The sequence below is a fragment of the Megalobrama amblycephala genome, linkage group LG18, assembly GCF_018812025.1.
Source record: "Megalobrama amblycephala isolate DHTTF-2021 linkage group LG18, ASM1881202v1, whole genome shotgun sequence".
Taxonomy (NCBI): domain Eukaryota; kingdom Metazoa; phylum Chordata; class Actinopteri; order Cypriniformes; family Xenocyprididae; genus Megalobrama; species Megalobrama amblycephala.
Window position 1 is genome coordinate 24,159,596 of NC_063061.1, and position 23,880 is coordinate 24,183,475.

At 37.4% G+C, this 23,880-nt stretch overlaps 2 protein-coding genes and 1 long non-coding RNA gene across 5 annotated transcripts; all 3 read right to left on the reverse strand.

Moving 5' to 3' along the window:
• Positions 1 to 1,142: 1,142 nt before the first annotated feature.
• On the reverse strand, positions 1,143 to 12,482 carry zgc:86764 (uncharacterized protein LOC797431 homolog). Its single transcript, XM_048166019.1, has 14 exons — positions 12,322 to 12,482; positions 11,666 to 11,798; positions 11,464 to 11,586; positions 10,957 to 11,190; positions 10,698 to 10,868; positions 9,559 to 9,708; positions 9,290 to 9,440; positions 6,029 to 6,165; positions 5,842 to 5,937; positions 3,692 to 3,838; positions 3,436 to 3,531; positions 3,237 to 3,356; positions 1,722 to 1,820; positions 1,143 to 1,517 (listed from the first exon to the last, which is right to left on the reverse strand). The coding sequence occupies exons 1-14, from the start codon at positions 12,336 to 12,338 to the stop codon at positions 1,452 to 1,454; spliced, it is 1,740 nt and encodes a 579-aa protein (XP_048021976.1). The 5' UTR covers positions 12,339 to 12,482; the 3' UTR covers positions 1,143 to 1,451.
• Positions 12,483 to 13,233: 751 nt separating this feature from the next.
• slc26a1 (solute carrier family 26 member 1) lies at positions 13,234 to 20,488 on the reverse strand. Of its 3 annotated transcripts, XM_048166017.1 has the most exons (5): positions 19,924 to 20,488; positions 19,281 to 19,315; positions 18,135 to 18,246; positions 16,484 to 17,125; positions 13,234 to 15,275 (listed from the first exon to the last, which is right to left on the reverse strand). In XM_048166017.1, the coding sequence occupies exons 4-5, from the start codon at positions 17,096 to 17,098 to the stop codon at positions 13,758 to 13,760; spliced, it is 2,133 nt and encodes a 710-aa protein (XP_048021974.1). In that variant the 5' UTR covers positions 17,099 to 17,125; positions 18,135 to 18,246; positions 19,281 to 19,315; positions 19,924 to 20,488; the 3' UTR covers positions 13,234 to 13,757. The 3 variants fall into 3 exon arrangements, with proteins under 3 accessions (XP_048021974.1, XP_048021975.1, XP_048021973.1); XM_048166018.1 differs by lacking the exon at positions 18,135 to 18,246; XM_048166016.1 differs by lacking the exons at positions 18,135 to 18,246; positions 19,281 to 19,315.
• A 1,589-nt stretch (positions 20,489 to 22,077) lies between these two features.
• LOC125252596 lies at positions 22,078 to 23,732 on the reverse strand. The gene is made up of 6 exons (XR_007181249.1): positions 23,227 to 23,732; positions 23,056 to 23,117; positions 22,787 to 22,929; positions 22,640 to 22,694; positions 22,431 to 22,493; positions 22,078 to 22,326 (listed from the first exon to the last, which is right to left on the reverse strand). It is a non-coding gene; the product is annotated as an uncharacterized LOC125252596 (long non-coding RNA).
• Between the last annotated feature and the right edge of the window lie 148 nt (positions 23,733 to 23,880).

A 23,880-nucleotide genomic window follows, 5' to 3' on the forward strand; every position in this document is an offset into this window, starting at 1 on the left:
AATAATGCTAAGATCTTTGAAGCACTACCTTGACATCCACTCACAATATATGTTACCATTCAAAAGTTTGGGGTCAGTAAGATTTGTTTTAGTCTCTTATGCTCACCAAGGCTGCATTTATTTGATCAAAAATACTATAAAAAAGTATTGAGAAACATTACCATTAATCCAGTTTTCAGTGTCACATGATCTTTCAGAAATCATTATAATTTGCTGATTTGGTGTTCAAGAAACAGTTGTGCTGCTCAATTCTGAGAGAGAGAGAGAGAGAGAGAGAGAGAGAGAGAGAGAGGCAAATACAGGTGCTGGTCATATAATTAGAATATCATCAAAAAGATGAAACTTGTATATTCAAGTCAGAAGCGTCTAAAGACAAAAAGGACTGGACTGCTGCTGAGTGGTCAAAAGTTATGTTCTCTGATGAAAGTAAATTTTGCATTTCCTTTGGAAATCTGGGTCCCAGAGTCTGGAGGAAGAGAGGAGAGGCACACAATCCACGTTGCTTGAGGTCCAGTGTAAAGTTTCCACAGTCAGTGATGGTTTGGGGTGCCATGTCATCTGCTGGTGTTGGTCCACTGTGTTTTCTGAGGTCCAAGGTCAACGCAGCCGTATACCAGGAAGTTTTAGAGCACTTCATGCTTCCTGCTGCTGACCAACTTTATGGAGATGCAGATTTAATTTTCCTACAGGACTTGGCACATGCACACAGTAGCAAAGCTACCAGTACCTGGTTTAAGGATCATGGTATCCCTATTCTTAATTGGCCAGCAAACTCGCCTGACCTTAACCCCATAGAAAATCTATGGGGTATTGTGAAGAGGAAGATGCGATATGCCAGACCCAACAATGCAGAAGAGCTGAAGGCCACTATCAGAGCAACCTGGGCTCTCATAACACTTGAGCAGTGCCACAGACTAATCGACTCCATGCCACATTTGATGAATAGAAAGTTCAAATGACTCATTTGAAATAAACCACATTTACATAAAATCTTTTCTACAATTATAAATATCTTTAATCTCATTTTTGGTTAATTAAACACTTCATTGCTTGATAAAAGTATTAATTTCTTTGAAGATTCACAATTTTTAGTAATCCAGTTTATTAAGAACTGTGCAGAACTGAAACAAAAACAACTCAAATTTTAAATGTATAAAGAAGCATTTTATTAAAAGTGCTGTATATACAAGGAAATGACTGACCTTTTATGAGCTAATATATACAAAATCTAAGTAGGTAAACAACGATATAAAAAAATAAGCAAGATAAAAAATATATATAATTGTGCCTTTTAAAATAAAGTAAGCTGTTGGAAAGTCACTGCACTGATAAAATGTAAACAAGGCAAACACCTGAGAATTGTTTTATCCTGTATAGTTTTCAAACCTGACATGATTATTTGTGACCTAAACTTCATACAAAATAAATAAAGAACAATGCTGACAGTTCAATTAAAGCATGTCTTTAACGGTGGAATTGAGAAAACCATCACTGTTGGCTTTCTTGGAGAGCTCGCTCTGTAATGGGAAACAAGACAACACATTTGTTAACATCTTTACGAACTGAACACTGAATCATTATTACATGTGGGTCTTAAAATGTTAATGATCTCTCTCAGGGGAATTAGCGGTCGCAAATGAGCATCCTTCTTATCGCCGATGCTCCATTTGGAGTTAATATACATCTAGGGAAGTGGTCTAGAACTGATTGATTGGTCTTACGGTAAAGGCTGAGTAGCTCATGGGAATGGGTTTCTTGTCACTGTTGAACTCCTGCAGTGGCACACGCAGGCCAGAGTTGGCCTCTGTAGTCTTGCTCCTCTGTTAGACCAAAGACAAAAACACACAAAAATTAAGAAGCATCAATGATCTTCAGCGTAAAGACACTACCAACAACATGCTAAAGAAGGTGGGACTTGACATACAGTTTTACACAGAATAGTGATTTTTGTTGATCCAACAGCGTCATCTAGTGTTTGCTGAGGGAACATTTTCTATTTTAACACTGAATTGAACACTGAAAGGTTAGTTCACCCAAAAATTAAAATTCTGTCATTAATTACTCACCCTCATGTCGTTCCAAACTAGGGGTGTAACGGTACGCGTATTTGTACCGAACGGTTCACGGGGCAAGTTCCAAATGGAAGTGATCATCCCTGTGCCCTATGTGATCATCCCTATGTGAGCAGGGCACGTGCGTGCCATATGTAGCCTTTTGGAATGCACTTGGCAAAGGGACCGGCGTAATTTCCTCATTATCTTCAGCTGGGATGTTCCTGTGACAACGCAGCGCCGGCATAAATAAATATACAATTTATATTTTTAAAAGTTTTATATATTACTTTTTATATACAGCATTATATAGCATATTTTAAAAACTTTTTAAAATATAAAATGTATGCTCTTATTTGCAACAGTTAGGCTAAAAAAAAAGAATTATGCCGTTAAAACAGCGACATCTGCTGACGGACACCATGCTGCGTTGTCACTGGAACATCCCAGCTGAAGATAATGAGGAAATTACGCCGCTCCCTTTGCCAAGTGCATTCCAAAGGCTACATAAGCCATGCGCATGCCCTGCTCACATAGGGATGATCACTTCCATTTAGAATTTGCCTTGCGAACCGTTTGGTACAAATACGCGTACTGTTACACCCATATTCCAAACCCATAAGACTTTCGTTAATTTTCTTAAATATGTTCATCATATAAAGCGATCGAGTATCTTCAGAAAATATGGACTGAACCGCTCAATTTACATGGATTAATTTTACGATCACTTTATGATTTTTTTTTTTTTAAGTTATATTTATGGGCTTTTTTGTACCTTTATTTGGAAAGGACAGTAGAGAGCAGACAGGAAGCATTGGGCAGAAGGGGGGGGGGGGGGGGGGGGCAGGATTGGCAAAGGACCTCGAGACGGAAATCGAACTCGGGTCGCCATGAACGCATTTGCTCCATATGCCAGCGCACTAACCACTAGGCTATCGGTGCCGACTTTATGAACTTTTTGAAGCGTCAAAGTTTTAGTTGCGTAAATGTCTATGGAAGGACTGAAAGCTCTCCGATTTCATCAAAAAGATCTTCAACTGTGTTCTGAAGATTTGTGATCCGAAGTTTTACGGGTTTAAGTGATCTATCCCTTTAAGTCTAAACACAATCCTTTTGGACTGATCTCAAGCCAAAAGCTTTGATCACAGAGTTGAGTTTTGATTGCCCCGGGCAGGTGTTTTTTACCTTGGCAGAGAGTTGAGGCCTTCCTGGCACACAAAGAAACGTGGTGGATGAGCTGCTACTGCTGCTGGCGCTACTGATACTGTTAACGGTTGCAGTGCGAGGTGCCAGCTGATTGGGCGTCTGAAACAATTGAAAGAACACCACATTTTGATAAAATGCTTGTTTTTGCACACAACATTCTCAGTGAGAAAACGAGTACCTTTTTAATTTTGTTAGGGGTGGGGGTGGTGTATGTCGCTCCAAGGGCTCTCTTTGTTGGAGTTTTAAACAGAGAGGTTTCAGTTTTCTTTGTCATCTGGAAAGCAAAAATCATCCAGGTTAGTGAAATAAAGCTATAAAAATGTTCCTGAACAAAACAAAGTATGTAAATGTATTAAGGTAAGATAAGTCACTCTGTATGTACTACCAAATTGCACACCATCTGATATCTTAAACACCCATAAAGTGAAACTCGCCCGTTCATTCTTCTCCTTATCTTTCTGCAAGCGATGCTCTTCCCACTGGCTGGAGATATAATCCATGATCCTTTGACCTTGCACGAGGAAGGAAGACCCCTTATTCTTTTCCCATTCTTCTACACGGCCTCTCATCTCCTCTTCCAGCTGTATGTGTAGAAACAGATAAATTGAAAAAAGTTTGGTTCTTCACAGCCACAACTTGTTTACAATAGGAACGGTTCACCCCAAAATTAAAATCATTAGTTGCAAAACCAGAAGTAGAAACAAATCTTTTCATTCACCTGAATAATGGATTGAGGAAAAAAAGAAGAAAAAAAAAAAAAGAGAAAGAGAGCAGAGTATATCCGTCAGTTGTTGATTAAATGGAGGCAGATCTGAATGTAAGCTTACAGTCGATTGTAAGAACAGGGGTGAAGTTTAAGCAGTAAATGATTGGAAAAGTCGGTCGTTTCATCGGAAGATCAAATTATGATATTTTGATTAATTACAACAGACCTGCCAACCTTGGAAAAAATTTTCGAGTACCACTGTGATGGGACAGGGGGGGGGGGTCATATATTTTTTTACATTTTTGAGAATACAATACACAAAGCACAAACACACACCCATCTTCGTTAATCTAATTTTGACTGTTATTTTATATTTTCACTACACCTGCTCAAAAGCATTTTTTTTTATTCATGATTAATATTGCATTGCATAATGTGTGCTTATACAAACTGACAACCACAAGTGAATCACATTCACATATTTAATATGGACTAAAAAATTGTGTTTGCAATTTCAAGTAGGTTATATTTACATACAACTAACCTGACAGTTGAGTCTTTTACACAGGTTTTGTAATGAAAACTAGTCTAAAATTAAGAAACCCTTAGAAAAGAGTAAACATTGAGTTTATATGTGATTCATTTAAAATACTTAATTTATTATTCCAATATCCAAATATGCTAAAATATTTGGATATTGGAATAATATTGGATATACTAAATCCCACAGAAAAAAAGGTATCTATTTGTAACATGTTTGTATTGGCTAACCTTTAATCAGCAAATGTTTGTCTTGTTCAAATACAGCATATTTATAGAAAACAGTTAACAGTGAATAGACAGTACCCATAAGTGCAAAACGAATCGAGAATTCAAGAATATCAAGAAGTTAGTTATATAACGAGGGGTTGTGTTAACTAAAGAGTCCGTCATTTACCGAAACTTAAAAACACGGGTGGATAATTAAAAATGTTTTCTGACAAAAAAATAACACAAGCAAGAACAAATTTTAAACCAAGCACGTCAATTTTCATTTTACAGTGATCTTCCCTCTCTGTGCTCGCGCGCGTTTGTGTGTATGAGAGAGAGTTCGCGCAGCACTGAGACAACGGTGCTGTTAAATGCATAAGTAACTAATGTGCTAGTTTTCTTACAAAATAAGTAGGCTATGTAACATAATTAGGTACTTTAGTTAGTATTAACACAATAACGCAACACATGTAGGCTATACGTATCAAGAGAATAAATAAATAAACGCCTGTTTCTCCAGACTCGCGCTTGTCAGTCAGTCACACATCACAGCACTTTCATAATCACTAAGCCATATAGCGATTTCAATTTTATTTAGATTTGTTGTTCAACATTACTTGAGCATGTTATACCCGTTTACCTCAAGGAGTCAGAAGTACCGTGACTGCTGTACTGTCCTCGCTTGAGAATTCAGTCACTGAGACTGCAGGAGTGGAAGGAGGATCGCGCGGGACTTTGTGTTGCTGTCGATTTGCAGTCTCTTTTTATTGATAGGTCAATCATCCCCGCTTGCTATTTGGGGAAATGAACCCAGCGATATGATTGGTCAAACTCTTTCTTTTGCTGGATTTGAGCACTACGCGTGCACAGAGGACTCACCGGGTTTTTGCGTAGTATAGAGTGGCAAATCGTACCAGCGTACTTTGAGGTCAAAATGCGTACCTGGTACGCAAAATGCGTACATGTTGGCAGGTCTGTTACAAAGGTCAAAAAAACAAAACAAAAAAAGGAAACATACATGGATGAATTATTCAAAAAAGATCAATAACATTTCATTTTGTTTCAACTTCAATAACAGAATACAGGATAATATTAATATAGATTTTTTAAAACAATGAACAAGTGTACCTTTGGGAGCAGTTTCTGCACTTTTGCCCTGTCCTTACTCTCTTTGAGCAGAGACCCTCCTCTGTTACTGAAGCGATTTGGATCCGCAGCCTTTCTCTGGTAAGCGAAGCGTATAGAACAAAATGACACTTGTGAAACCACATAAGGTTGAGTTGATTGACTGTAAGCATGGAAGACAAGGGAGAACCTCAAACTCTTGAAAGAGAGCCCAGTTCCTCTTCCATTTCTCCAGGTCCTCCAGTATGGGCTGTGCTGCCTCATAGAAAGCCTTCGTTTTCAGAAGCTCTGTGTCATGGAGGGCCAGCAGTTCCTCTGTGTAGTGATCTGTTCAACCAGAATGAAGTTAAAGCAAGGGGTCAGTTTCATCAGATCTTTGATTTTAACGATTTTAAATAGGGTTGGTAATCATTCAAATATTTAATATACTGACATAAAATGCTGATTAATTAATTAGAATTAATTTGCTGAGAAAAGTTATGAATTAAGGTGCACTATGTAACTTTTTTTGTTTAAAATGCTTGTCTCATCATATCCATAAATAAAGAAAAGTTGCTCCAGCTACTTTGACGCGAGTATGGTGTGGGAGTGGCATAGGAGACATGGAGAATGCTAAATCTTGAATCTCCACGGATTCACCCATTTCAAAAAAAAAACAAAAAAAACAAAAAAAAAGTCTGCTGGCAAAAAGAACGCAACAGAGCTCACAATAAAACCAGAATCAACATGGCCTTGGCTTTTCAGAGATGGTGAGAACTGAGGAATTTGAAATTTTGTAAAAGTGATGCGAAGGTGGCGTTTTTATTTTTAAACAGGTGAGTAAGTAAGCCATGTGTAGCTCTCTAACAGAGTCAATTGTAAAACATTATCTATTCAGGGTTCCTACACATTTTCCATTTCAAAATTCTATACTTTTCCATACTCAAATTTCCAGACCTCCTTCCAAACAATTTCTTTTCTATGTTTTCTCTGCTTCATGTTTGTAGTCCGGGTCCTACAGTCTTTTAATGATTTTTAAAGGTCCCGTTCTTCGTGATCCCATGTTTCAAACTTTAGTTAGTGTGTAATGTTGTTGTTAGAGTATAAATAAAATCTGTAAAATTTTAAAGCTCAAAGTTCAATGCCAAGCGAGATATTTTATTTAACAGAAGTCGCCTACATCGAACGGCCAGTTTGGACTACATCCCTCTACTTCCTTCTTTAATGATGTCACTAAAACAGTTTTTTGACTAACCTCCACCCACAGGAATACACAAGAGTTGCGTTTGTAGATTGTGTTTGTCGCCATGTCGTCGAAACGCTGTTATTTTCATACCGCAGTCCAATCATCGGGTCTGATTCCGGCTCAAATTGATAGGGTAAAATTAAAGACATGTTTACAATAACACTGAGCGCGTGCATCTCCACGTTATGGTAAGAGGCATGACTTTTCCGGGCACGGTGCGCTCAGAGCTGTCGAATCACAACACAGGAACCGCTGGCACAATCAGAACTCGTTACGTATTTCTGAAGGAGGGACTTCATAGAACAAGGAAGTCATCAGCCCGTTTTTATGACAGTGGAAACAGCGGTATACAGATAAGTAAATTATGTGAAAAATACTGTTTTTTTACACGCGAAACATGAATACATGTTATATCACACACTATAAACACAATCAAAGCTTCAAAAAACCACGTAAAACGGGACCTTTAAATTAGTGTTTGATTGTTGAAATAAAGTTTTGTATTTAGTATTCACGTATAGGCCCTTCTCTTCTTAAAACCACGTACCTATGTGACTTTTGTTGGGGATTAATCTACAAATAATTCCGCCCATACCACTCTCTACATAGGCGTAAATATTTAATTTGTCTATTAATTCGATACATTTACTTTATAGACATCCTTCTGTGATTTATGCATTCTGGTCAGTGTTTGCTCTGTTGTCGACACTGGTTGTTGGTATCGAACCATTTCTATAGGAGTAGCCTTCAAGTACTAGTAGCCAACACAAAAGGTGAAAAAGTTGACGTGTAGAAACTAAATAGTTGTAGGGGGGGTCTGGGGGCATCGTCCCCCAGGAGAAGATTTTTGTGATTTTAACATGTAAACAAAACATTCTGGTACACTCTGACAAGAACATGAATGGAAAAAACATTTGATTCAAGTAAAAAAAAAATAAAAAATAATAAATTACTATTTACTAGGGCACTAGGGCTGAGCATTGACAAATTTCACAATTGAATGCAATTTTGATTCAGAAGCTTGCAATTTGATTTTGATTTGATTACCTTTGATTCAGTATTGATTCATTTGGGGCCTATCAGGTACAGTACATGGCCAATTTCCTCAAAGAAATAAATCTCTCTCAACTAATGCTGTAAACTATACAAGGAACCACAGCTGGTACATCATTATAATATTAGGTTAAAAATTGATTTGTAAGCTACTTACATATAGGCTAAATTACACAGGAAGTTTTTATAATAACGTTATAATAAATTTATAATGATAATTATTTTTCTACGCTTTTTTTTTTATGTAGGCCTAAACATTTAAATGGTGGCTGTCATAAAACGGATTTATACATTCAGTATCGAAGCACATGTTAAGTACAAATACAATGAATATGCAATAGCCTATAGTGCATATATTTAACAAAATGCTCCTCTCAAAGAGTTTTTGGACATTGAACAGCTTTTCTGAGGTAGACTAAATGTGACATTTTTACAAGCTGTTTTACTGATGCCTTTCTGCGGTTGAAACACTGATTGATCGATTGCATGTGACATGATACAGATTTCGGTAAGTTGTACTGTATCTTTCAACATACCTTCGGATGTTCATTTATGTTTATTTTGTGTTGTAACTAGTAAAGCAGAAGAGATGGTTGGTTCATCATGCCACAGAGCACCAAGAAAGATTGCGACTCACTCCAGTCTATGGGAAAGTAGCCCATTTCGGATTCTTATGAGAATTTTGTAACACCCACACCCCCACCCCCACCCCCCCCCCCCCCCCACCCCTACACACCCACACCGAAAAAAAAAAAACCCTCTTCGGATCTAAACGATTCACATAAATGATGTATTTTGATTCAAAATGGCTAATTTTGCCAAAAAGTGACTAGTTTACAGGTATGATAACTTAGAAAACTGAATAGAGCCAATAGTCTGGAAACACAAATATTTTTCTATACTCTGATTTCTTTTTTCCATACTTTTCAAGACCTGGAAATTACTCAAATCAAATTCCACACTTTTCCAAAATGCGTAGGAACCCTGTCTATTGTAAAGGGTCACATTTTACTCAAATCAACCAATTTCTGTAATCGATAACGTTGACGTGTCATTGCAGCCCTATCATGCAGATTTGTTTTTTAACCGCAAGAGGGCCAAAAGTTACATAGTGTACCTTTAAATATATTTAAATGACTTTTAAGTTTTGATAGCAGGGTTTGGGTAACTTACTATCACAGAAGTGAACACTGAACGGCTCTCTCTGTTCTGGTCCAAACATGCATTTGTCCCAGAGAATCACAAGCTCCTGTCGGACCTTATCAACCACTTCCTCCAGCTGAGCCATCTGCAATTCCTCCAGATGTTCCACAAATCCCCTCCACTGAAAGAGGAAATGCACTCCATTAGCATTTGCTGGTAAACCACAAGGAGAGTTAAGATCTACGAGGGGGTTCTGGTGCCCTGATGACATCCTGTGGGTAAGATGGAAAAGCTCTCACCCGTCTGATATCATCAGAGAGAGTGCTCATCACAGCCTCTCGGAACACCTCGCCTTCCGGCTCAGGACAACTCAGACGATTCCACAGGCTCGTAGCTCGCTCTTTGAGTTTGTCTCGAGCTGAAATCAAGGATTCCTTCTTCATTTCAAGCTGTGTGGAATAAATATTAATTAAGCATTAAATGCACATTTATTTATGGGGTATTCCAGAAAGCAAGGTTAACTTACCATCACATTTACCGTGAACATATACCCAAACCTTGCTTACTCAAGGTATGCAAGTTCAAAAATCGATAGGGCACGCATGTGCAAAAATCAATAGGCAGGCATGTGCTAAATACCTCTGAAATAAACTAACTCTGGAACATAACCTGCTCTGGAGCAGGGTAAGCTGAAGAGATTCTCCAGAGAGAATAAGTTGAAAGTTACCTCAGGTTTTGGAAATTTAAGGTTATCCACTTACCCAGGTAAGTCACATAACCTGCTTTATGGAATACTCCCAGGCATATGATCAGACATAACAACAACTATTATTATTAAAATTATTTTATTATTATTATTATATGAATTAAAAATATAATAAGTCAATAAAGAAATATTATTACTGCACTATAAAAAAAAAAAAAAAAAAGAGTATTTCATAATAATAATAATAATAATAATAATAATAGTTATTGGCCAGCTGGTATATATAACAGTTTTATATACTATGCAGTGTTTTTTATTCATATTTGGCATGTTTATTTTGGACCCTGGCTGAGATGCTAAAGGTGTTCTGTACACAACCACTAGATGGCACCACCACACTTGTGCAAAATGATATGGGATCCATTCATTAAAGGGATAGTTCACCCAAAAATGAAAATTCTGTCATCATTTACTCCCCCTCAAGTTGTTCCAAACCTGTATAAATGTCTTTGTTCTGATGTACACAAAGAAAGATATTTGGAAGAATGTTTGTAACAAAGCAGTTCTCGCCCCCCATTGACTACCATAGTAGGAAATAAGAATGTATACAGGTTTGGAAGAACTTGGGGGGGGTTTATTTTTGGGTGAACTATCCCTTTAAATCTGTTGTTTTGTTCCACCCCCCTCATTTTCAAAACTATTTTTTAAAATAAAAAGATTAATGTGTGGCACCTGGCTGAGCAGCAGTGTCAAGGCTTTGATATTGTCATGTGTGAGCAGAAAAATGTCAGTGTCTGGGCAGATGGACTCCCGTTCCAGACTGCTCTCTGGTTCATGTCCCATCTCGTCCATTAGAGTCCTGATGTCCTCCCTGAGCCCAGAGAATATCTTCACCCTGTTCTCCTACAAACACAGTGCTAAAAAAATCACAAAAGCATCCAGGACAGAAACTCATAAGTGATCAGAAGACTTTCAAAAAGAGAATACATACTTTTTCTTTGCTGAGTTTCTCGACATGCTCCTGGAGTTCCTGCAGCTGGGTTTGAGAGGGCACACTTCCCGAAGGAATGTAGTACGGGGTAGAGGACAGGGTCACGCACAACTCCTCGTCCTGCTTCTTCAAATCGCTCAACTCTCTTAAACGTTCATTCTTCTCCTTCAGAAGAGACTCAACACGGCACCGCAGGTTCTTCTCCATCTGGAGAACTGTAAGATCTTCCTCCAACTAAAAAAGATTGCAGGATTACCATGAAACTTACAAAGTGTACATATTTTGAAACCAAAATTTGAGACATATATGATTAGTTTAATAAACCTGATATGTGTTGATTGTTATTTTATTCATGGAAAACCATGAATCTAATCATTTGTAGTAATTAGTAACTTTTTCAATGAATGAATAAAGACTCTTTGTCTTTAACCAAATTGTACTGTATCCATGAAAAGTGCCAAAAGTGCTCATCTAGATAATAATATTACAGTATTTCACAGGTATTACTTTGAACGGTTCCACTGACAGTTCCAAGGACAGCGTTTCCAACTGTTTCTGGGAGGTAATGATATCAGCTCTGATGCGACGTCTTAAGGCCTCTTCCTCCATGATCATGGAATGCAAAAGCCCCTAGAGAACATGAATAATTCAGAGCAAGTTTAAAGCCTAAATAGTGGAAGAATGGGATGTACGCGAAGGTATAACTTACATCTATATGCTTTTTCACAGTCTGCATTCGCTCCACCCTCTGGTCCTCCATGATGCCGATGCTGTCCCATATGTCCACAAGCCTGGCCATCGCATGATTGATCTCAGTCACAAGAGAGAATGCCAGAGCCTCACTGCTCATGAAAACACAAGCAAATAAATGAGATTAAATGAATAATGACAGATCTTGAGGTGTTGGGACTGAACAGTCTCAGTCTCCATTCACTTTTATTTAATCTTTTTGCAATACAATGAATGACGACTAAGACACATCTCCTTTTGTGTTCAACAGAAGAATGTTACACATTTTGGAAAAACATGAGGGTGAGCAAATGACGACAGAATGTTTATTTCTACTACTATTATATTTATTAGGTGAACTATCCCTTTAATCCCATTGTTATATGAACACCTAAATAGGCTCACAACAACAAAATTGGCCAGTAAGATTCTAGACAGGAGTAATAAAGCATATTTAGCTATTTAAAATTACTACAGCTTCAATAAAACTCGCTGTATTACTAAAATGCATGCATGTAAGTAATGTATGTAGCATTTGTTTTATGTTGTCAGCCACAATATATACCAGATAATGAGACACGGCCATAATATAATTAATCTCGCGCTTTTTAACAGTCTCCACCTAGACACACTTACCTTCTTCGACAAGACATCGTTGTACCGTATTAACGCACAACTCCGTCGATAAACTAAATAAAATATGACGTATAAAAATAAATGACAGTTATTTCTCCCCGCAGCCAACGGGCGGTAAAATTTGAATCGCTGCTGACGTCTTCTTCACTGTATGCAGCGTGAAAAAAAGAGTCTCATATAGCTTCTATAGTAGTGCGCCACTACGCGTCCTGGAGCGGAATGGTTTCCTTATCATAATAATCGAACACATTCCGTAGTGATTTGTGATAACGAGGATTTGTTTTGTTTTCTCAACCTTCAGGATGTTAGTGTGATAAAATGTTGGAATGACATTCAGATAACCTCTGAACCTTTGCTCCAATATACATAATAGATAAGAAAGTGCACATTTGTTTTAAAAGAACTGACACAAATGATAAACAATGCAGGAAGCCTACAAACCACAAAATCTGCAGTCTGTGGAGCATCTTCAAATAAGGTACAGTAAGCTGAAATGCCACTTTTGTATGTTTCTTGTCAAAAACATGGGCAATTACAGTAAGGGGTTTCAAAAGAGGCATACAGGGGTCCATCCAACTATTACTGTTTGATCCCAAAGTAAATTTTAAGTTAATTGAACGCAAGAAGCACAATAACATATATTATAAAGAGATAAAATTAGAATGTTTTTGGAATTTAAACATCATAACAAAGTATGTTTTAAAAAAAAAATCATGTTTTTTATACAATATTTAACAGAGAGAATTCATTCTCTGTCTCTCCTCTCAAGGCATCATTTGTCTGAAAAAGTTTGAACTGCTTTACAATATTCATGTGCACATGAAGCTAAAAACATGAACCTTCAGGCAGCAAAATGGTGAAGTCCAAATAATAGTTATTGACACTGGTTTAAAATATAATCACATCTCCAGGTCAAATTCATCATTCACATTTATTGACCAAGAACACCATAAAAACATGTTCACATTTAAAAAAGACAGTAGCAGACCTGTAATAGGTCACTTAAAATCACAAATCTGTATTGCCTTCTCATGGTCCTCTTTTTTTTCTTCTTTCTGGCAGTTAATGGCAAGTTTTGCACAAGTCACACAGGATATTACATATTTCACATTAAAAATGGCATTAAATATTACATTAATTTCTGAGGGATTAGTTTGTCATTAGAAATATGTCAGTTACTTTGCAAATTGTTTGATTTTCTTGTCATTTCTGGTAAATTAATATGAGACTTATGCAGTATGTATAATCATAACCCCTGAGTTTGTACAGTACCAAAGTATTCAGAATATTCATATTCAGTGGAATTTTTTGTGCCATCAAATGATGATTTCATAAACATGTTCAACATGAGATAATTTTCCAGGAGTTAAATGTCATGTTTCTTGTGTTTTAATAGAAACATGTTTTTCAGCTCTTAAGGCCCATTTGTGGACAAATTACACAGATGAGTCATTAACCGGTTGTGTCGTACCAGTAGCAAAACGAACAGCACTATGGATGGTATGAAATGACAGTATTTCCATGTCTTTGTCACCAGCCCCAAAGAAAGAGCCTCTCCTTAAAGAATCTATTACTGTTGTGTTGCAGCAAGCTAGAATTACATTGATGCCGACTTCTTTATAGTCTTTTAAAACCGTTTTGAAGGTACTTACTCCAGTTGTGTCTATTATGGAGATGCAGGAGCAATCCAAGATGATAGTATGAAAATCAAAGTCTTTGGAAATCAAGCTTACACTTACATCTCCATTTGTTTGATCTACGCTATCAGTTTTCTTCGCTGCCTTTTCTCTAGCTTTTTTCTCCAATTTTCGTCTGCGGGTAATTTCAAGGAATGGCTCAAGATCAGTTGCTTTATATAAAGATTTTAAAAAGAAGTCTTTGTTGGCGTAGAAAAGAGGTGCCTGAAAACGAAAGATCTTCACTTTAGGAACAGGCGAAAGATTATCATATTCTTCCATGTCCTCATAGTCATTGGTTTGTTCAATTTGTCCCAGTAATGAAGCCTTGGGATTCTGAGTCTGGACCACCACACAGATCATAGAGAAGACCACGCCGATCAGCAATCCAAGCTCCACGCTAATTAAAGCAGTTGAGCTCATGGTCACGAACCAGACAATTGCCTCAATCTTGCTCTCACGCCATTGCTTAGGGACGTCTAGAAATTTGCGCAGGGCGCCCCGCAGACTGATGATGATAATGCAGGCAAGGACACATTTCTGCAGGGCATAGAAAAATGGTGCAAAGAAGAGGAGGACTAGAAGAACCACTAAGGCACTCACTACGCTGGAGACCTGAGTCTGGCAACCTGTTGAGTCCTTCACCATAGTTTTCGCAAGGGCAGCACTTGTAGTGAAAGAATGGAAAAATGAAGGAATTATATTGCAGAACCCAATTGCTATCATTTCCTGGTTGGGTCTAACCGTGTAGCCGTTCTTTTTAGCAAACATCTCAGATAGAGAAACGGTAAATGCAAAACTGATGACAGCTAATGGAATGGCATCATATGCTACCCGGGGCATCAGTTCAACGCTGGGTACCTTTGGAGGAATGAAACCAGTTGGAATGGCACCTGAGATACTGGAGCTAAACTGTCCATTTAGATCAGCAAAATGGGAAACTATCGTAGCAACTGCCACTACCACCAGTTCTGTGGGAAGTGGTATCTTCAACCGGTCTTTGTAGCGATCCTGGATCTCCTTTCCTGCAACCAGCACTATAATGCAAATGGCACTTGTTATTAAGTCACAGAAGTTGGTTTTGTGGATGTTCTTGAAGATGTTGATCCAAGTGACCACCACTGTGCCGTAGCCTTGGTGTCGAGGGATCTTAAGGCCAAGGAGGTACTTTGCCTGGACGGTGAGGATAGTGCAAGATGCCCCAGTGGCAAAACCATCGAGCATAGGAGCAGAGAGATAAACGGAGACAAACCCCAGCCTGAGAACAGCCATCATCACCTGAAGAGAAGATAAAATACACCTTCAGGTCAATGACATGAATAGAGTGGTGGAACTATGACGCATTTTTGTAGGCCAAAATCTGGAAGCGAGTTAGCGTTTTTGCACTTCCGGTTCCATCGTCCCAAACTCAATGGGTTTTTTGAATGGGTTTTGGTTAAATGGCTGCAATAAGGCCCATGGTTAACAAAAGCTCTAAGAATCTATTACTGTTGTGATGCAGCAAGCTAGAATTATATTGATGCCAACTTTTTTATAGTCTTTTAAAACCTTTTTGAAGGTACTCACTCCAGTTGTGTCTATTAAGGAGGTGCAATTTTCTTCTGCGGGTTATTTCAAGGAATGGCTCAAGTTCAGTTGCTTTATGTAAAGATTTTAAAAAGATGTCTTTGATGGTAGCGAGTTAGCATTTTAGCACTTCTGGTTCCATCGTCCCAAAGTCAATGGGTTTTTGGTTAAATGGCTGCAATAAGGTCCATGGTTAACAAAAGCTCAAGATACTTTCACTAAAAATACAAACATAAAATACATCGGTATTAACCTACCTGTGATTTTTTTTTTTAAGCTGTTACATGTCTTGAAAACGACGGTTGCTAAAAAATGGCTAAATTGGACTACAGAGGCTGTCGGCGACATTAAACGTCATCACGCCGAACAGGTAAGCTCAGTCCGCTTTCCCGGTCTAGTTATGCTTATAACTGCGTTCTTACAAACTATTCTAATTCAAACTTTCAGGGAAAATCTCTTTAGATGAAGACTGAAAGAGTTGTTGGATGCTTAGTGGTGGTGACGTTGAAATCGTGCGACCGTGGTGTAGTTCATTTATAGCCTACCATTAGTATTTTGTTTCTGGCGACTTTATTCTTCAAAATTCATAAAAGTTGTATTCATCTGTGAAAATTATCTTGATGGACAAAACGTGTAATTAACTTTTGTTGATCGTAGAACTTTTTTTTTTTGTGATAATCCAAAATCCTATTGGGTTGAGGGAACCAGCGTGACAAACTGCGAACTGGCCTACAAAGTGACGTCATAGTATATACATTTGACAAAAAAAATCATTTATAAATACATTAAAATGCAGTTCATATGTACAATAACTTGAATACACCTCTTATATAATGAGTATATTTTTAATTTATCTAAGTTGATATTATTTGTGGGTAAATGTAGTAAATTTCTTTGAACTTGGCAGAATTTGTACGTACCTGGTAGACTCCAGCGAGAAATGTTAAAGCTGTGGCAACGCTAATGGCGTAGCATTCTTTTCCACATTCCATATTCAGTGCCATGATCTTCAAGTTGACAACAGTGGTGTTGGTTTCCTCAGTGCCATTTAACCCAAATGCATTTTTCGTACCGTCTTCATTCAAATCAAAGCCTGCAAGGTAGACCTCTCGGTCGACAACTTGTCCAACCATCAGACTCATGAGACTGAAGATGCCCACAGAAACATGTCTTGACGTCCCCATGAAAAAGTATATGATATTTGCAAAAAACGACGTGTACAAGCCATATATAGGATCCAAGCCGGCCAGCAGGCAGTACGCAATGGCTTGAGGGATCAGTATTATGCCAATTATGAGCCCTGACATCAGATCTCCCCATATATATTCCTTTACCTTGTACTTTGGAAGCCATTTAACTACAGGGAAGAAGCCTGTTAGAGTCCTCTTCACTTTAGGTCCTGAGCAGGAGAGGTTTTTCTGCAACTTGGTCTTGATAATCTCACGAATCCTTCTCCTCTGTCGTACTCTGCGCTTTAGTGGGCTCACAGTCACAGAGTTTAGTTCCTCCATGACTTCCAGTGATAAGGGACCCATGCACTGATGAGGCTTTTAACACAGCTCCTGAAAAAGAGACAAAGACCTTTGATCAGTAAGTGATCCCCTTTAAAGTTCAAACTGGATGTCTGTTAAATAGGGGTAACTGATTAATCGCTGTCTGAATGGAATACACTTCCCTCCATTTTCTTTTTTTGGCAGTCAATAATTAGTCACACAAGTTAACACAATTATCAGAGGTTTTCACCAGTCAGTGCTTGAGATGGTTTAACATGCTAGGGACAGCGTTTGCCAATCGTTAGAAATGATTCTCACATGCTTCTTCACAGTCTCCACAGCTGCTTGATCTACAGTCTAGAGCGAAACTAGGAAACATAAGCTTGATCTTACCGCTCATCTACATCTCAGCCAGCATTATTATTAGGACTTTGTATTTATTATACTAATACAACTGTTTTATTGTGGCAATGATGATAAAATCCCTTACCTTTAATAATCATTGATAAAAGTGACAACCCTCACTCCACAAATGTCAAGGTCAGATGTATGTGGTACAACATTCAGTGCACTTAGAGGAGGAATGGGGCTATTCAAAGAAATTCTTGAGTAAAAATGTCCAATTACTAATTAGTTTAAAGAAAAATCTGGCCAAATATTTCTTTTTGACTCCTTGTCCAATTAAATCCTCTTCATGTCAATGCGGCAGGCATCTAAGTTTGGATGTGCCTGTCCTTCTTGACAATGAAAGACATTGGTCTGGAATCAAAGTGAACTATGCATGCGTGCTATTTATCTCATAATTTCCTTTTTATTGGAGGGTCATAAAATTTCCACTTAGATAAGACCTCTTTCCATGATGGCGTCTCATAAACTTTATTATGTTTGAACTGGCATTTACATCTGTAAGCTATTTTGTTTTCCTCTGCAATTGTCCTTGATGTGGTCAAGGTGTCTGATTTTAATTGCAATCTAAGTGAGCAACTATTAAATACAACACTCACCTAAATAAGTGGTCTCTTAAAGAATAGAAATCAAGCTATAAAATGAACAAAACTTATGCAATTTATGCACTAACCTCTTTACCCCACCTCCCACCGGCTAAATGAAAAGCAAGAGTGCAAATCCATGCTTCAGTATGCAAAACCCTTGAGGCAGTCCCTCTTTCCAATGTCAGTGATTTTCATAGGCTGTAGGAACAGAAGGCGGAAGTGTTGTGTCCCTCCTGGGTTAAACATATGCTAGTTTGTAATGTTATGTATTGAGCAACAGCAGAGCATCTTGGCAAGAGGGCACAAGGAGTCAATCTTTTACTGGTTCTTTTTAGATGGAGCAAAAACATTTCACACATCAGATTGTTCCATGAAAAATAATGAAAATAATGCAATCAAAGTTTCATTTGAACTAGTTAAATGATTTATAGATTGGACTGAGTATAGTGCAATACGAGCCATGTTTGCTTTGAAATTTATATTTGCTAGATAGCATGTCGTATGATTTATACATTAAAGTACATATACTAGATTTAAATGTAAAGTGTGATTTTTTTTTTTTTTTTTAGATTGTTAAAATGCTTTCTTTTGTCTTAGCTCATTTTAATATTAATAAAATGTAATTTAAATAGCAATAGCAGGACACGAGGAGTCAATCTTTTACTGGTTCTTATTAAACTGTGCAAAAACATTTCACACATCAGATCTTTCTACGAAAGATAAAGACAATAACAGAATCACAGTTTCATCTGAACTAGTTAAATGAGTTACAGACTGGTTTAGAGAACTAGTTTTAGAAATGGCTCTTTGTTTCAGGCAATGCAGAGATGTTTAATGGCATGCGGTGTCTAAAAATGTTACGCTTACTCAAAGATGCTGTTGTTCATACTTACAGGATCTATGGCATTATACAGTGAGAAATCGTGTGAAATTTGATTTGCATGCACATTTCTGCATGATCCTTTTTAATTCTGTTTTTTGTTTATCATAAATTTTCTGCTCCCACATGATGGAACCTCAGATCACATGGGATTCATTGAAACCTGACAATGGTTAAATATTTTTTTATATATGATATAATATTTAAGTCAAATAATAGTTTATATTTGTGGATGTACAAATTTCTTTATGGTATGGTATGGTATGGTATGGTATAGCATGATTTGTTCTATACTTCTTTTGTGTGTATGTACACATGCACATGTGTGTGTGTGTGTGTGTGTTTCATTTACATTATTATTGTCTCTAGATCCCTAACAGGAGGCAGCTGAAAGTGAGAGAGAGAGATTGTTGTATCAATAAATAACAAAGGACCTGTTCAGGCATTCTGTCAGTTTATTCTACGAACTGTAAGCCTCTGTCATCTGGTCGAATACAGACTCTGTAGTTAAGAATAATGTCCTTTCTGTCCTCTTTTCTAAATTTCTGTCACACAGTCTTTATAAAGTCTTGCAGGGTGTACAGACAGAGATCTCGGTCCACTTTATTCAAAATGAGTCAGTTATGAGTCATATACTTTATGAGTAAATATGTTATGAGTGAATGACAGAGACATACCTTCAAATATGGTTCTTGGCACACTGAAATCTTATGTAAGATATGCCTTAATAGTAGCAGGGCATTTTAAGTTTAAATAATGTGTGGAAACAGATCATTAACCATATTATCATTTCTAAAGTGTCTAAAAATCTTAAAATGTTATCATGAAATAATTTTCATTACATGAATGTGCCAAAAGGCAAGAGGGATATTGCTTTATCTTCATTTCCTTTTAAATATTCTTGTGATATCACACTAATACATGAAGGCTTTGTATAAGAGGAAGCCCACCACCATATAAAGACTAAATATTTTGGGACAGAATCATGGACTCACCCTTATCATAGGAGTGGATGAGTAGAATGGAGAATACATTTGCCATGCCTTCACTGCTGAATTTCCCGGTGCACAGTAGCTTGACTGAATGGAGCAAAGGATTGTGGGTAAAGATGTTGTTTCGCTTGCTTAACCCTCAGCAACCAATAATAGACAGATGGAGAGAGAGGAAGAGAAAGAAGGGGGGCTGTGGGCTGTGGCCTGATCACCATAGAAACAGTGCCACCCACAGTTACTTCTTAGTATTACTGAATGTATACATGGCTGAAAGCATCTGAGTAGTGCACTGAGAGCCACATGAGGAAAAATAAGACATTTTTTCTTTGTTATACAATTGCACTGGAATTTGATTTTATGTTTACATCTATATAACATATCTGATCATTATCCATAAATGTCTTGTTTTATTCAGGACTCTAGTATTTAAATGCATTAAAATGTATACTTTAAATGTGAAGAATTTTTAGATTGTTAAAATGCTTTATCTTAATTGTCTTAGCCTATTTTAATATTAATAAGCCATTTGTAGGTTGCTTCCCTCTAAAAATGTAATACCATTTGTGTCTGGCTCTGTGTTGCTGTCAAAACATTGCTCTGCATCTGCCTGGCAACAGTTCAGCCAATTATGTGAGATTGGGGTGTGGCTATCTCTTTGTCTGACCATGCATGGGAAGATGGGTGGTGTGTTTGTGGAAACCTGTTTGAAAATGGTCATTTTTAGTAGTGGCAATGCAGCAAATAACACATATGATAAGTATATGTGCTATCTTATCATTCTTAAACGTTATAATTTTGTAGTGCAACATTTGCCAAGTGCAACATTGCTAATGTAGTACAACATTTGCCAAGTATGAATTGGAGTAATGGCCGTGACGTTAGATAGGGGCGAGGAGAAAGGTCTTTATAATTGGTCACAAAAGCTGTCTGTCAGGGTAGGGTTAGGTTAGTTTCTGTTGTAGCAATTCGACAGATATGATTCAGTTTATGGCACTTCACTTATTTCTGGTATCCGCAAACAGTAACTGACTGTCGCACAAACGAAATTCAATGACGTAAGGCTGAAATGTGATTGGTTATAGGCACACTTGATCCAAGTTAGCCGTTATGCTTTCTCCAATGGTAGAGCCACAGACTGTCGTGTCGTATCTCCCAATAATAAGACCATCTCTGATGCAGCCTTGCATGCAACACTGGAAAGTAATGTAATTGGCTGTTGTCATGACGGTCACGTCAGCACCAAGCTTCAGACACACCCTCTGTCAAGCATTAACACCAAGTGTGCCGCACAAGTACCTGAAAAAAGTGAAGCCAAAACATTTCAGTTGCCCCCAGGTGGCTGGGTGCAGTATAGGTCATAAACCCCGCCCTCTCTGTGTAATCTAATGGGACACGAGAAACAGTCAAATTACTTTAAAGGGATAGTTATCCCAAAAATGAAAATTTGATGTTTATCTGCTTACCCCCAGGGCATCCAAGATGTAGGTGACTTTGTTTCTTCAGTAGAACACAAATGATGATTTTTAACTACAACCGTTGCAGTCTGTCAGCGGTATAAAGCTTGTCAATGGTAACACAATCTATAAGAGTCGAAAAATATGCACAGACAAATCCAAATTAAACCCTGCGGCTCATGACGGCACATTGATGTCCTAAGACACGAAACAATTGGTTTGTGCGAGAAACCGAACAGTATTTATATAATTTTTTACCTCTAATACACCACTATGTTCAACTGCGTTCAGCACTCGCTTAGTGAGGTCTGATCGTGCTCTGACAACTGCAGTGATGTCTCGCGCTTATACTTCAATGAGTGTGAGACATCACTGCCATTGTCAGAGCGCGATCAGACCTCACTAAGCGATATTGCCAGGAAAAAAGGAACCTTTTATGGGTTCATTTTATTGATTTAGTTTTTAATTTATTTTAATTAAATTTTATGAATTATATAATTTATATATAGTTACTTTATCACTAGAAAAACTTAAATACCTATAGGCATAACACAACAAAATAATATGTAATCATTTAAGACATTTTTATTAGCATTTACAATGACACAAGCAATATAAAACACTGCAATTCATAGAGCAATAGTTAGAAGAGTTAACATAAATAAATGTTTCTAAAAAAATGAACTAGTAGAATTTTTTTTTAAATTCATGAGCGTTAAATGATAATTTAATATTCAGATAAGCATTTAAACAATAAAAACAAATGACCCATGGCGGCAAATTCAGTACTGAGAAGGGCTAAATAGTGCTGAATGAAAGAAACTGGCATTTGGATGCTCCATATTGAACAAAAAGTATACAGCCAACAGATACTTTTGACATCTCTGTGTTTTCAATTAGGGGCACGTCCATTTTGATGCTGACTCTCTTTGCGTTCAGGGGGCCTGACATCCTAAAATGGAGATGCAGGTCAGAAAAACATTTATTAGACTTATGGAGAGTACAGTACAACAGAAAACAGAAAGGAATCTCTTACAATTACGTCTTAAAACTTACTTGAATCATACAGGTGTGTTATTTTCATCTTACTGAAGTAATGCTGCACTCCAGAGTCAATTTCTGCAGTGAGAGTGCAAACAGAAATATTTATTTATTATTATTAATTATTGCATTAAACATGGAAAATAGAAAACAAATATAAGCCACTTCAGATTAGCAGATTTACAGGTTTCCCAAAGTTGGTACTGTGAGTAAAAATAATGTACTTTTTTGTGTCATTGGTTTGCAGTTGAAGGTCTTTTCTTCATCTTCCTAATGCATCTTAAAGAACCAAATACAGTGTTTAGCATAAATTAGGCCTTCAATTAATTCAGAAAAAAAGTGTACTATAACTGCAAACACCAAATACTCACAGCTATATCCACAGAAGAAGCATCTTCATCACCTCCTCTCTTTGTTCTTCGGGGTTTCTCTTGAATTCATCTTTATAACAGTCTGGGTGTACAGTGATCACGTGATTTGACTGCTCCTGAAACATCGTTTTCTTATGTGTTTTCTAATACAATCAACAGTACAAAGAAAAGTGTATTAGGATATAACATGAACTCTCGCCACCTTTATTGAACAGTCCACAACCGTTTTTTAACAGAGATTTTTGGAATTCATGTAAGAAATGACAAACCTCCTGGCGGAGAATAGCGCAGGCCCGGACAGCACCGTAAACCACATTTCTTCTTTTTGATTCTTGAAAAAAAAAGAAAAAAAAAAAAAAAACATGTAAGGTGTGTAAAAATATCAGGCATTTAGGCAAATGTCATTAAAATAACGTAAGAGATATTATTGTCTCACTTACCAATTTAATCGTCGTCCTCTCGAGCGCTGAGCTCAAACGGACGTCCGTAACGGTTGAAGTTTAAAATGCTGCGTTCACGCGCATTCTAATTACTCGCGCACGACGCGCGTAGCTGAAATCTGACACTGCGCTTGCAGACAGTTCAGAACTGATCAGCGCATACACATGCAAGTTATTTGCTGTTTATGTCGAAGATCATTTAATGCATCTGTTTGGAGGGTTGAGTTATAAGAATTGACTTTTAGTCATTCCTACAGGATTTTCTTTAACCAGCAGATGGCAGAATTCTGCCCCTAGCGCCTAGATCCAGAAACAATTAGATTTTGTTTTCATTACAGGATAATGCGGCAATTATTATTTTCTAATAAACCTATTAAACTTGAAAATGTATATAAGTTTGTTTTCTTCAGAATGAAAGGTGTGCCTAAGTAAAACTGAAGTAAAAACACAAATATAATGTTCAATAGTGTAATAATTTAAATAAAGCACTAATAATGTATATAAAGCACATTTAGCCCAAAGAACCCTTTGGTTCTTTCTCCTTATATAGAACCTTTTTGGCAGAAACGGTTCTATGAAGTTGGTTAAAGAACCCTAGGGTTCTATATAGAACCCCAAAGAACCTTTTTTTTCTAGTGTACATCTTGGATGCCC